The following is a 15,432-nucleotide window of genomic DNA, read 5'->3' on the forward strand; positions in this document are numbered from 1 at the left end:
TGCCTTTATATGAGGGATGAGGCAGCACATTGTCTTAATGACAAGGGCAGATTCAGAAGCAACACCACTTTTAACTCAAGTGATTCAAAAGAACTGTGGATCGTGTTGTGTGTGTGTGCTTGTTGTTCCTGTGCGATTGTCTTGGAACGTAAGCAAGAATACGATTGGCTTAGAACATTGGCTTCATTAAGCACCTCCCACTTCACTGACACTTAAGCCCACAAGGGAAATGTTTGTGTGTGTTTGCGATACAGAAGAAAAATGTGATTGCAGCCCATATATGGGCATGTAGTTTGGTTACAGCCAGTGCGTTCGCTACAGAATGAATCAGAGTGCTGTTACATCAGAGGTACGGGCAGGCGGGATGGATCACTTGCACTCCTATTGGTACACACACTTCCGTTTGAGTGTGTGTGTATTTGTGTGAGTGTGTGTGAGAGGAATGACACAAACACATACTCAGATGGCCTACTTTCCGCAACATGGGGATGTAAGGACTGTTATGCAGCAGTGATAGCGGGTAGTGCATCAACACTGTGTGAATGAATGGGAGTAGATGGACAAAAAAGAGGAAGTGACTCCCATGTACAGAACTACTCCTCAAACTATTACTTTGTCTACTTATTTAATCAGAAAAATATATCACAGAGCAGAAGTTTTGTAATCTCTTACTGCTGTTCAGTTATTGCAGTTTCGGAATGTTACTCAAAGTCAATTCAGGTTAAAAAAAACCTTTGTCAATATGACCATGCAGAACAAAAGGAAAGGACACCAATCACGTTATACTGTGCCTCCCATCCAGCCAGGACCAGAAGAGTAAAATAGTGTTGTTGAACCCTTTATTTACCCCCATATTGACAAAAGACACACTGAAATTTAGCAATATAAATATAAATATCAAGGCTTTGTGAGTTTCCATCCGACAAAAGCTCAGGCACGTGGGTCGGTAAACCAGACCAACATTTGCTAAACCAACCATTCTTCCTCCTTGAGTTCTTTTGTCTTGAAAACCTTTTTGGAAACATTCCCCATATAGCATAAAGCATGGGTTGTACTTTGAAGCAAACACATACAATTACATCAGTGGACCCATAGTGGTTTTGTTGATTGATTCTCTCCGGAGTCTGCTTGAAGGAAGCATTCTACAGTACTTAGATACTGTACTGTGTGCTTACTAACGTTGAGGTCCCTTTTAACAAATGCAGTCTAACCCGTACATTGTTTAGCAACATTTTCTGCATGGGGTTATGTGTGAATGAAAGCAGGGATTGACATTCAGGTCAATATCCTACTTTAGGAAATTTACATTACATAGTTACATTTTAGGAAGAGGATTCTACTACTGTGTTGTAAATTGAAGGCGATCTAATGCGAAGACCCAACTTTTGAAGTCATTGTATCACTTTATCGACTTTTAGCGACTGTTTAGCATTCAAGCCAATACTTTTGTGAGCGATTTGTCTGGTTGCGCATGGTTCCCCTTGAAAAGATATTATTATTTTTGAAAAGGGTTCTTATGATTTAAGATATATGTTTTTCTAGTAGCCTAGTCATCCTGTGTATGCAGCACCAATTTTCACACCTTGTTAAATAATTAGACATACAGTATGTGACTACAGAGAATATTTATGGAAATTGCTATTTAAGTGGTATTTTTCTTTTTCAGGAACATTTCAAGGCCAGTGGGTCGGCGGGATGCGGCATGGCTACGGAGTCCGGCAGAGTGTCCCATACGGCATGGCGGCAGTTATCCGCTCCCCGCTCCGTACCTCCATAAACTCTCTGCGCTCCGGTTCGGAGCACAGCAATGGCACAGCTCTGCTGGACCGGACCGGCGCAGTGGTTCCTGGTACTCATCCTGGTCCTGGCACTCTGACCACCAGCATCTCCATGTGCAGCACAGGCAGCAGCGGCAGCAGCCCCGCTGTGTCTCGGGGGGGTTTTGTGCTGACGGCGCACAGCGAGGCAGAGCTGCTTAAGGGAAAGAGAAAAAGCGGACTGTTCCGGAGGTCCATCCTCTCCGGGCTCAAGCTGAGGAAGTCTGAGTCAAGAAGTTCTTTGGCCTCCCAGAGGTCTAAACAGAGCTCTTTCAGGAGCGAGGCTGGGATGAGTACCGTGTCCTCAGCTGCATCTGATATCAACTCTACTATCAGGTAATAGCAGGAGTAGACAATGGAGGGGGTGTGGTGGGAAAGCCCTACTGCAGGTCAGGGAGGGTTATGGTCTACTAGTTAGTGAGGTAGAAGGTTTAGTACCAAAAATCTATGGACACAATAAAAAGCCTTCGTTTTATATTGTAAACCAGTACCCTAGGAGTTACTCTGGTATATTTCACACCTTACAATTGATGTCCAATGACAACCTTCAGTGCCAATTTTCTGAAGCATTTCGGTTCAGACTTTGATGCAAGAGACTGGACTTAGACTGGATGAATGTCTTAGTTTTTTACTAACTGTTTCCTTTTTACTAAGATCTTTCTCCACCTAATTTCAATAAGCACCTTAATGTAGAAAGCAAGAATAAAAAAGCAAGTTGGGATTCAACCTGATCCAGGTTTTTTGCAGAGTTGTCCAATATGAAGGCCCTAGTTCTGATTTTCATACACAACATCTTTTACATTGACTTTTTTATACATTATTATGTAAAAATAACGCCTTTTCCTGTAAGGTCAAAAAGCTATACTGTTCATCTTTAACTGAATTGATCTAAAACAAAATATCCTGTTTCACATAGAAAAATGTCAAAGCTGTTTCAATGTCCTTTCAACATAACATAAATAACGTCATACTCTGCTAGCTGACTCTGCACTTAAAGAACTCTTACAATAAAAAGTCCTGAAAAAAGAAACTGGAAACAGTTAAATAATTGGAGGGATCAGAAAGTGAGTCAAACCAATTGTCATTGAGTAATTACATGAATAAAAGCAGGGAGAAAGATAGAGTGATTAGACAGGAAGTAATGACGTAGGCCAGCTGAAAGCAAACCGTTCTTCATTGGGAGGATTCAAGGTAAGAACACGCACCTGTCCTATTTAAGCGTCTTAAAAATGGATTGGAACCCGGTCCAAATCGGCCTTTAGGTCAAAAGATCAGGTTACTTGTCAGCTGGCCTGATAAAATGTTTACATTGTCTTATCCAGTGTTAAGCCTGTTATTTACACCTCTCTACTCCACTGTTTCTCTTTTCTGATCAATCGTATTGGAGGCACCAGCCCATAGTCATTCAAAGACTGGACAATCTAATAGGTACCAATGGCGTGTTATATTCATTGTGTAAAAACTAGCATTTTGACTCCGAATGGAATTAATCAATCGTGTACCAATAGAAAGGCTTAATGTAAAATTCCAAGTACGCTGGATTGAGTTGGCCTATTTCTAAAGGTACCAATTACTCGACGACAAGAGTCAGCAGCTCTTACCCTGCTGGTTGGCGAAGTGGCTGACAGCAGCTTATCAGGTCTGATTAATTATTGGCAAAGCTGATAAGGAGAACTACTTCTAGGTTTGTCCATTCTACTGCTGTAAACATGTATACAACATTGCCTCTCAGGGCTCGTATATGAATGCAAGATTAAATACATCCTTTTTATGGAGTGTATTGAAATTTATAAAATATTTACTCAAGTTTAAGATATTATCATCTTGGCAACCCAATATAAACACACATCTTATGCTTGGCCAGTAAAGAGCATACTAAAGGGAAGTGAAAAATCTAGGCCAGAGGGGGCAAGATTAAAACAAGCCAATGTGAAGATTCCCTAGCAACTTGTAAAGGACTGAACGGTAGCAGACCATGGGGGAGTTTCATACAGAGGTTTGCTTCACATGAATAGACAGGGACAAGTGAATGGGGGAAATATTAGTGAAGCCTTTTTACTGTATTATCTAATGTCAAGTTCTTTAGATGTTTATCCTACATAGCACATCCAGAAAAAAATATACATTTCCAGTTTGAATTAAAAGGTTGTTTCCAAATGTTTTGCTCTAAAACGTATTAGAAATAGTTGAACATTATGGAAAGGTCCTTGTTATGACCTGGCTCAAAAGGCCACATCAAAGAGGAGACACACCATATCAAGCTGGATGCAGCACAGCCACACCCTCTCCAGATGAACCCACAGGGGCATCACAGTCCTATATTTTCTTTGTTTCCAGGTGACAAATTATATCAATCTTAAGTCTTTATGATAAGAGTTTAGACTTGACTGAGGACATGTTTAGCCTAGCTTAGCACTAGACTTTAAACAGAAGGAATCTAAGCCATGAAACTTCCCATACAATCTCACATTTGAATTTTTCTCTTTCTATTTCTCTTTGTGTGCAATTTAAATAAACTTCATACTGTACATTGTTGAACTTTGTAGGAAGTGATAGGCTTATCATTTGGTCAGGCTATCTGTTTTTATGCTAGGTTAAGCTAACCACTTCCTGATCACATCTTAATACTTTATAAACGCTGGAGATGGAAATCATTGCCATTAGCGTACCAGCAAAACCGATGCCACATTTGATCTTTCAGTCTCGGAGATGCAGATGCAGAATTGGCCGTCGTAGACGACGATGTGGACGCCACGGCAACAGAGACCTACTGCGGGGAGTGGAAGAACGACAAGCGAACAGGATTCGGCATTAGCCGGCGGTCCGACGGGCTGCAATACGAGGGGGAGTGGCTTAGCAACAAGCGCCATGGCTACGGCTGCACCACGTTTCCTGATGGCACGAAAGAGGAAGGGAAGTACAAACAGAACATTCTGGTGAGCGGCAAAAGGAAGAACCTGATCCCGCTCCGGGCCAGTAAGATCCGAGAGAAGGTGGACCGAGCCGTGGAGGGAGCGCAGAAAGCCACCGACATCGCCCGGCAGAAGGCTGAGATCGCCATGTCCAGGTAGGCGCTTTACGCTGGTTTGCGGATGAGTCTGACTTGTTGGGTTTGTCATTCTCCACCATTCCTTTGGTGCAAGTAAAAGGCCACCAAGTCTAGAAGTGGTTGTGTGTTTGCTAGCTAGGTCATGGCTAATATGATGTGATAGAGGCCTTGAATATCAACTTTGTACTGTTAGAGATGGGGTCCTGAATGAGCACAAACATTACTTCCAAAACGATTTATTTTATTTTCACATGAGTTTTCTTGGTTTGTGTTCTGTCTGTTTGTTTCCTTTTACTGGTTTGAAGTGACATGGCAAAAGTACTAATATATCTACAAGGTTTTACAGAGCCTGGTCATATGGTATAGCCATAATCCCTTTCTTAACATTTCCACTAGCTGTCTTCATGTTCGTACTAATCTTAAACATTTCATCTTCAAACTGAACAGAATACCAAGAACGATCAGTGTCACTGACCAAATCAGTGGCGCTTAGCAAAGGAGACTGAGAACACTGTTACGGTACTTCCTCATTAAAGAGACAGCGAAAGACAACAAAATCATGACCGAATAACTCTCTTGCCAAAGACTGTCTTTTGAGCCATTAACATTTTGAACTCTATTCGCATGAATCTGTTTTTAATACTGAACTAAAAGTAAAGTATCTAAACTAGGATCATCCTAATCTAAATCTAGAACTGAACTGAACAGTCAGAATCAGCACTAAATGTTGAATTGGTGTGAATGGATAGGCATTCACTTATAAAATAATAAAGGGAACTTCAATGGCGATGTGATGAAAAAGGTGAATGAACTCTATAGTCAGTGACGAAATGATTGATTCCTCAACTTCAGCACTTTCTTTTTCTATCTTATCTTCATGTCTTTGTATTGTTCCAGAGTCATCAAATACTAAGGTCTCAATGTGTCTGACTCCTTGAGGGAGTGATAACACTTGTAGAAGGCCTGAATACGCTCTGAGATCAATGGCAGACTAAGAACAGGATTAGGGTTAAGGTAAAACGAGGGTTAAGGAGGTTATGTAAGTGAAGCGGCACGTAAAGCGAGACGGTCAGTGGTAAGGTGATGATGAAGATGTTCTGCTGAATGGAAATGAGATCTTGCTCTCGTTAGAACTGCTCATTGAACTAAAACAATGGGCAATGTCTGGGGTTTGATGCTAATGGCCCTGCCCTGACCTTCTTTACAGATAGAAAACTTTTGGACAGGAAAAAAAAGCAGTAATCTTTGTTTTTCAGCCGAGAACCATCTAGAAATTAATTAGCTGTTCTGGGACCAGTAGTCATGGATACACATTGACACTCTGTGTCATGTGGAGAGCCATCACAAGTAGGCCTATGACCTATTTTGCTACCAGACCTTGTTGTTTCAAGGAACCAGGTTATAGGCCATGTATACAGTAGTTCTGTGGCACTACTTTCTATCAAAACTTCTTTTTAAAACCTAATTAGTAGATTGGGGTTGTTAGGTAAGGATTTGATTAGAAAATTGAAAAAGTGTCGAGGTGAACATTTGGATAATGAGTTCAAGCCAGGGAGAAAATATGAGCAATCAATTTGGCTGCTAGCTTCACAAGATTTCCAATCTGCAGATACTTTTATATCCACCAGAAGTTAGTTAGCCAGTTCTGAAAAGTCATATAGAAAGTCAAAAGTACAACATCTATCTTAATTTCCCAATGGCTGTATTGGTATTCAAGCTGTTTTTAAGATGAATCTGAATGGAAAAAGTGGATTATTGGCTGGATTGAATCAGTGCTTGGAAAATTACTTGGAATTTCCTCTGACTTGCATTTTTAAAACTAAAGGTTTGATCATTACATAATGGCAAAAAGCATTTGATTGTATTGTAATATGTTCCCTGTTGGCTTTGAAATTAGAGAAGATTTTCTTTGTCTCAATTAGTTTTTTTCGTGAGTTTATTTATTTGGTGAAAGTGCACTTACCGAGCAAACATTTCAAACTTAAATTGTTAGTTGGATATTAAACATTTTCAAAGAAGACAACTAGCCTTAAAATACCAGCACCCATCTGCTGGGTTGAGTTGTAAAACAGGTGTCCTATCCTGCAAAGGAAGTATATGAGCAACAATTGGGATAAATGTTTGCAGGTCCATTCACAAACCCAGTGATACTGAATTGTGAATGAACCTGTGGTCCATAAAGGGGTTAGGTTTACTATCTGATTAGAAGTTGACCTTGAAACGGATCAATAATGGAACACGCTAACAGCATGTCAATAACTGTAACTTACATGTAGGTATGGGTAATATATCAATACTATATGGATATTGTGATATGAGACCAAATATCGTGTTGGATTTTTAAGTCGAAAAGGGTCTTTTCGTGGTTTTAAATGCAGTACACAGTAATGGGATTTATTTTGCTGAATTGACCAGATGTTGTAGCTGTTTACCCACTTAGCAATTATACCAACATAACCAATTAAATATATGTAAAAACGTCACCATTAGTTTACTTTACAATATTGTCGCAATATATTGAGGTATTTCCTGAAAAATGTATGATATTTGATTTCTCCATATTGCCCGTCCCTACTTACATGTAAAGTACCTACACAGTACGTGTCATTGTGTTTGCATTTGTTGAAGAGAACATTGCCTTATTCATACATGTGTAAAGACTAAGATGGACAAGCTAGATAAGGAAATAATGTGAACACACAAGTATTACAAAGAAAATGAGTGACATGAAAAAAGTGTAAAAGTAGGAGTTTGAGATAAAACAATCCAAAAGTGAAACAGGAAAAGTAAATGTGAGTGAGATGGATTTCAGCATTATGCAAACAATGTTGGCAGGCAGCCTGAGAGAGGGCAAAGATACTGAACTATGGTCCACACACACACGCACGCACGCGCACACACACATACATACACACACACACACACACACACACACACACACACACACACACACACACACACACACACACACACACACACACACACACACACACACACACACTTATGACAGTCTTCAGCACCAAAATGTCCTACAGCTGCTCACCTTATTCAGTGGACACATCAGTCACTGGTCTGTCTTACAGTACATTAAGGGTATATGGAACAAAACCTTGCTAATACAAGCGGTATGAATGTGAAAAGCGGATTCTAAATTTAAATATAGAGCTTCCAACTAAATTAGTTTGCGAGGGGAAGTATGTTTTTTACCCAGTTATGTTTAGGCAACGAAACTACCTGGTCAAGAAAAAATATCATGGTTTGGCTTGAAAATAAGTATGTTTGTATATCATTGAAGTTACGTACGATGACAATTTGACTCTTGGGTGAAAGTTAGATATTTGTTTGAGTCCTTTATTTAAACCCTACATGGATATTCACAAATTATCTCTTCCTCAAAACATTATTGACAATGCAAACCAGGCTGTCGTAACCCAGCATGTTGTATTTGTCCGTCAAACTGTTTGCTCCTTTGTCAATCTGTCTGTTTACATCTGTCTGTCTGCCTCTGTCTTGTTGTCAGGCTATAATCCAGTGGCTGTCTCTGGTTTAAAAAACAAAATCATGAAAACCATTTAAAATATATGTGGGTTTGAACTATGTTTGAATGATCATAATCATAGTCACAATTCGTACCTGAATCTGGCTGGTTTAAGAAAGTAATGTGTAAACCTACACAATCAGGTGATGTAAACTTCAGCTAATGTATGTTAAAAAGAGTTGTCCTTGGATACTTGGAAGGCTTGTGCACTAGGGGTTAAAGCTTAATTTATTTTTGGGGAGGGACAAAGTGCCCTTGTCTAAAGTAGGGTGCGCTTTTTAGATGCCTAAAGCAATAAACCCTGATCTCAATACAAAAAGTTCTTGAATTAACTTATTTCATGAGTGCATTGCATAAGGGTATTTAACCATGCAAGCAGCTGTGAGGCGAAGCACAACTGAGGTGCTCTAAGCTAAATGCTGACACATCTTGATGGTGACATGCCATTGTTCCGATGGCCTTTATGTATACACATACAAATACATGCTCATTTCTTTTGCAGGTGTTTTTTCACAAGTATAATGACCTTTGGGAAAAGACTAAACTCCCTTTAATATCTTTTTTTTCTTTCTTTTGCAATCAGTGCGACAGCCGCAGCCTCTACAGTCAAACTCTGTGAAATCATCAAAAGTACTTGGTCAGCTTTAGGCAACAACAGTTCATGGTTAGGAATTGATGTTACGGATTAGGCGTAATGGAAGAGCGTTAGGAGTGGCCTTACGGAAAGTGGCGTTATGGAAAGTGGCGTTACAGAAAGTGGCGTTACGGAAAGTGGCGTCACGGAAAGTGGCGTTACGGAAAGTGGCGTTACGGAAAGTGGCGTTACAGAAGTGGCTTTATTGAAGTGTGGAAGTTAGTCCTGTCTTTTGATTACGTTTGTAACTTACAATTTGATTCAATGTGTTATATATAAATGATACGGCTTTACTTTATGAAGGCAGTGGTACAATGAACATTCAGAAATATAATTCTCAATTTAAACTACATTTTAAAACCACAATGTTGTGTGTTGTGACAGAGATTAAATAGATATAGCAATTGATGCAGAAAAAAGTGCTTAGGCTACAGCTGAATCTTGTCAGCAGCAGCAGCAGCAGCAGAAAGTTTTGCTCTTCAGAACATTTGCCAAGTTTAGTGTAGGATGTCCTTTTATATCCAATGATGGTTTCCTCTAACATTTGTTATAACCCAAAATGTACATGCAGTAGGCTACATTTGTCATATGGTCTCAAAACCAGCTCTGTCTTTGCGGTACGCACATTCACCCTCACAGAAATATCTAACCCAGATTCAGACAGCAGCAGGACAGGACATCCTCTCCTTCTCCCTCCCTCTATCTCTGTCCCAGAACAGAACAGCAGGGTATTTCCTTTTGGAACACCAGGAGAAGCCCTGAAAGGTGAAACACAGTCACAGGGTATTTGCTGCAGATAGTCCCAGAGCTATATGATAGATGTCTTCCTCAAGAATTATGCCGCTCTTTGTCACACTTCCCGGGAGTCTGTTTCTAAATAGGCTCATCGTCTGTTTATGAACATTTAACAAACTTCTTAATATTGATCCGATCGGGAAGAAGAGAGGTCAAAGGTGAGGCTTGCTGTAGAACAGAAGTGCTGAATCTGCTGTCCTGGATTGTGTGTGTGTGTGTGTGTGTGTGTGTGTGTGTGTGTGTGTGTGTGTGTGTGTGTGTGTGTGTGTGTGTGTGATACTAGGCTATGCTCTGCTGTCACATGCTGTGCTGATGCAACTGATGTGGCTACCTGTGATTAGTCGGTACGAGGCAAACACACCAGTGACTCACTGTGCTTTGTGGATGGAGCCATTCACAGCAATCCTGTGACCTTGTTTTCATCAGAAAGCCTGAAGCCCAACACACACTGTCACTTGCGCACACACACACACACACACACACACACACACACACACCCCACACACCACACACCACACACACACACACTATTAGCGGGGCTGCAAACCGGAAAGCTCTGTCAGATGTTCAGGTATGAATCACCCTCATCAGCTGGTTCAGAGTAATGACGGAGATGATGGAGGAGCTTAGCAGAGTCCTGGATTAGACTTTCTCTCTGTGTCTCTCTCCTCACCCTACCTCAACTCACCTCAGTATGCTTGTGTCTGTCCTCCTCTTTGCTTTGGTTCTCCTCTACCTCCCTGCCCTCCTTTATCGTCCTCGCCCTTTTGGCCTTGGCATCCCTTTATCCACTTAAAGGCATGACATGTTGCATTTCAAACATCGGTATACCTTTAATAAGTTATAGGCAGTACTTCAGTATAGTTGACCGTTTGCTGAACTCTTTCAGTGAACATCTATGCAGTCAGCGTATTACGCCCTATAACGACATTTGTTGTTAGCCTCTAGTAGCCATAGCAATTGGGATGGAAGCAAATCAAAAAATCAGGTGTACTATACTCAAGTGGGATAAATCAATCCAAGACATTTACCCAAGAAAAAGGGAACTTTTATCCAGTTTGCACCTCAACACGTTGAGTTATTTTAGGTTATGGATGTTACCCCGGTTCTACACTAATACATAACTGTGTCATGTACTACGTCACATACAAAAGTACCTAATAAACATACTTATCCTAAACCTAACCAAGTAATTTTGTTGCCTGAACATAACTCAATAGTATGGTTTGACACCATGTTTAAATATTGGTTCATTTCCCAACCTTATATTGAACATTTACATGCTTAACATTGTTGTTGTTGTGTTGTGGGAATTGTTCACACCATTAAATATAGTGGTCATATATGTTGTTTTGGGACTCAATGACAAAGGACCTATTCTGTCATTTAGGTATAAGGATTGATTAGCTTAGTAATTGCGCTGCAGGCCTGTCAAGCGCTGTGTTTTCCACATTGAAGCTGTTTGCATTAAAGGTGTAATAAGAGTGGTACTAAGTATAGTCCCCGGGCCACACAGTCTGCACTACTCCAACTGTTCTATACTTTTAGCCATTTATCTCACTTTAAGTTGATGGAGCCGTACAAGTCACTGCACTTTGTCAACACTATCCTGCAAATATTTCCAAAATAAAAGTCTTATGTTAACAAATGAAAGGGAAGACCTGGAATCTCTTAAAGAAAGACAACTGACACACAGATGACACGCTCATCAGCCACGCTGCTCATGCTTATAAACTGTGCTGCTGCTCTAACCTGGTAACATGAGAGGTGAAATAAAAAGGAGAATGTGCTGTGACACAGTAACATGCTCACTAAGGCACAGTGATCCTGGTGTATTGTTTTTGCAGGGTTGTGTCTAATAGACGGTTGTCTACAGTACACACCTAGCGTTACTTCCAACTCCCCAAAAGTCATGGGTCTTATCATTAGCTAACTGTACATTATCTTATGGGGCTAAAGGAGCCTTTACAAAAGTCTTATTCTGGAGAAATCCATTGTTTGAACGCCAAGATGCTTGACATCAGAGTTCAGAGGGGAGATTTTGTCTTGAACTGTATTTTACAGCATTAACAGCCAAGTGATAAAGATAGCGTAGCTCATAAAACCCATTGCCCCCCTCCTTCTACTTTAATATAGAGGTATAGAGGTTGTCAATCTTTTGGCCATTACATCATTTTACAATGAACCTTCTTACTTTTTCCTTTGTCACACACACTCATGCCTCCTCATCACCTCACTTCATCTCCCTTTCCTCTCTATCTTCTTGCCTTCCATCAGCAACTCTTTTTTTGTCTTGGACAGGATGTCGTGTTGTATCATCAAGCCCCAGGCATCCCTTTTCTCTCCAGGCAGTCGATTCATCCTAAAACATGTTGTTCCCAGTGAATATGGGAGTGGGAGAGGAAACTGTGGAGGAAGGGATGAGAGACAGGGAGAGACAGAGAAAGAACTGTTGTGGTGTGATTTCCAAGGTGAGAGCAGGTTGTGCCAAGAAGTGGGAAGCAGTTTATCTGTGACATTTAAACCTTGTGAACACAAGACTTTGTAACTGTGGTTATGTCATGTGAGACAGTAAGACAGTCTTATTTTCTCTTCGTACACCCAGGCTTGGATAGTAAAGGAATACATGTATAGGGATTACATAACTAGGATTAAAAGGAGAAAAAAAGGTAACCGTATTCCCTTACAATTACATCAAAAATGATGTGATGGGATTACTGGTGCATTTTTGACACATTTGGATTGATAGTAGGATTACAATGTAGCGATACATTTTTAGATCACCTGTCTCGATTAAAACCATAGGTTATCTTCAGTACATCATCGTGGCCTCTAGTTCAGAGAATGCTTTTTACTGGGTGGACATTTCACCATCTACTGTATGTATTAAAGGGGCCCTGTGCTGCTTCTGGGGTTTTCCCTTTCCTGTAGTGTGTTCTATAGGTTAGTGTGTGTTCCCCCCCCCCCCCNNNNCCACCTGAAACGCCTCCATTGGACTCCATTGTTAACTTCCATAACATAAATACATCAGCACTCACGTTTCTATTGGGTAGTGCTCCAACACATTTCACGTGATTTGCTAGGGGGCGGGACATCTCTAAGCGGTTGACTAATCACAGCAGAACCGGCCAGCTAACCAATCAGAGCAGACTGGGCTCTGGTTTCAGACAGAGGGTGAAAAGAGGTGCTGCTGCTCAGGCCGTATGAGAGCTTTTTGAACATTAAAGCATGGAAACATGTCACAGTAGAGGCAAAAAATACAGATATGAACCTCAAAATGATTCAAATATGTCCTCTTTAAACTAAAACAGGGCATTTTCTGTATGCTCAGATTTTACTTTCGCTTTTTTGAAATGGACTATATGGTCATGTGTTTCATTTTCCATAGACTACTGTTTTGATATGCTAAATTAAATACATTTTCTCTCTTAAAAATGTGTGGGTCAGATATATTTTTAACAAAATATCTTGCTTTCTTTTTTTCTAAAGTTGTATTGTTCTGTTGTCTTCTATAATACAATTAAGTAAAAGCAATCGTCTTGATATTTCCCCTTTCTTATATTTATTTGCAATGCATTTGATATTGAGGTAATCCAAAAGTTACTGAAATTAGGGTTAGGGTTAGGCTCAGGTAAATTACTTTTATAGTCTAATACTTAGATGAGGTTATGGATTACATTGTTTTTAGAGGTACTTGGTAATGTTATGTATTATTAAATGTACTCCCCTTCTCTCTCACAACCAACAAGCATGCACTCACACACTCATGGTGTTGGGTTCACTGTGGGCCTGGCAGAGCAGCACTGGCAGAGTGCAGAGAGGGGCAAAGAGAAACAGAGAGGAAAAAGATCAATAGCCATCGACATGCAACACTGCATCAAGACTGTTACTGCCCATAGAGACCAAAGGGAGGGAGGGATGGAGAGGTTATTTTACACAAGTCGAGAGCCTCTCGGCATAGAAAGATAGGCAAATGGAATTAAAGAGACAAAGGTGAGAATAGGCCTGTAATTGAGAGAAAGAGATCCATTTGATAAAAGCAGAGAAAGAGAGGGGATGGTACAAGAGGCAGATGAAAAGGGGATTCTGATGAAGAAAGAAGGAGCAATTAGGAAGAGGCAGAAAGGAACATGGGAAGAAAAACGGAGATATTGAAAAGGAGGGTGTAAAGGAGTAGGAGCAGTTAGAGGGATGACGGAGATGTGAAAAGCCCGACAGGCAGAGGCGGTGCAGTGAGATAAATTACTTTGTGATAGTAAACACATCTTCAAGCACATGATAATTACAGAGCCAGATTAATACATAGCACCTCATTGTACTGTAGCTCTGTCATAATTGTCCTCCCATTGCTACTGTGTGAGGTATCATGTGATGTGGTGTGTGTGTGTGTGTGTGTGTGTGTGTGTGTGTGTGTGTGTGTGTGTGTGTGTGTTGTTACAGTGTTGTTTGTTTCTCACCCTCTGGCTCAGGTGTCTTTTCTAATGAGTTGTCAGTCACAACATCACACAATAGAACAGATACCTCAGATATCTATGCAGGGGTGTTTGCCGCATGTTCTTTTCATAAGGATATCTCAGAATGAACAACATTTGATTGTAGGTAGATGTATTATTTAAAATGGAAAACAACAACTTTTACCGCCTTGGCATTTTCCAAGTATTGGCTGCTTTTTGTTTCCTTAAGAGCCTAGCAACTAACAACAAACTCACTTTGGGGAAAACAAAACGAGCTAACCTATTCCAGTTTTGGTTGTGCAGTGGTTAACAAACTTTCTTTGAGACGTCTTTTTCCTGTGGTTTGTTAATCTAGAGCAGGGCCGCCCCTCCCTACAGGCCGACCACGCGTGGGGCCTCACCTCGCAGTGGGGGCCTTAGCTTGCGGAGGGTGCTTCATTTTGTGGAGGAAGCCTCATCAGAAGCGCAAATGCGGACCTACAGTGTAAGCGCGCCACAGTTTCACCGCTGTGAGGCACCACTAGCAACCCCCCCGTGTCGACGCTTGCGACACAGAGGGCTTCATCATATAACTTTGCGTGGGGCCACAAGTTGACCAGTGGCGGCCCTGATCTAGAGCCATTATATTGTGCACAACTTCTTTATTACTGCTTTCCATAATCATAGGAGAATGTCATACAGTATGTATTACCTGCAAACAGTAGGAAAGTACAAAATTATTCATACCTAATTTAACAAATGCACATTAAAGCTACATATAACTAATCTAGGGATGCACAGGGATTCAGATATATTATTTATTTTTAAATAAATGAATAAATAAAAATAAATAATATATCTGAATCCCTGCTACAGTACCATCTCAGATTCATTTTTGAATCATATAAGAGAAATGTTTTGAATCAGATTTTAGCCGCGTCATGTTCCTAGCTAGCAAAGATATCTTATCTGCGTGAAAACATTTATGCTGGCTAGCAACCACTACTGAAGCTTCTGTCAACAAAAAATTATATCGGGCGACAACTACATATTTGTTTGGGCAAAAGTAAATAATTTAATTAATCTTCATATAAGTAATGATGGACATCCACACCAAGCCAGCTAATTAGAAAACTCAGTTAGCATGAGAAATTGAAAAAAAAGTA

The 15,432-nt window shown here is 40.5% G+C and overlaps 1 protein-coding gene across 1 annotated transcript in view; it reads left to right on the forward strand.

Annotated features, from left to right (window-relative positions):
• Positions 1–1,666: 1,666 nt before the first annotated feature.
• The window catches only part of LOC104943080 (junctophilin-3-like), a gene marked incomplete at its 5' end in the record, with an annotated part of 29,182 nt that continues 15,416 nt past the window's right edge, over positions 1,667–15,432 (forward strand). The window contains 2 exons of the mRNA XM_010768401.1: positions 1,667–2,153; positions 4,519–4,884. Coding sequence (XP_010766703.1) covers positions 1,667–2,153; positions 4,519–4,884 — 853 coding nt within the window. The remainder of the gene's footprint in view (positions 2,154–4,518; positions 4,885–15,432) is intronic.

This window comes from Notothenia coriiceps, unplaced genomic scaffold (assembly GCF_000735185.1).
Source record: "Notothenia coriiceps isolate Sejong01 unplaced genomic scaffold, NC01 NC01_scaffold00005674, whole genome shotgun sequence".
Classification (NCBI taxonomy): Eukaryota; Metazoa; Chordata; class Actinopteri; order Perciformes; family Nototheniidae; genus Notothenia; species Notothenia coriiceps.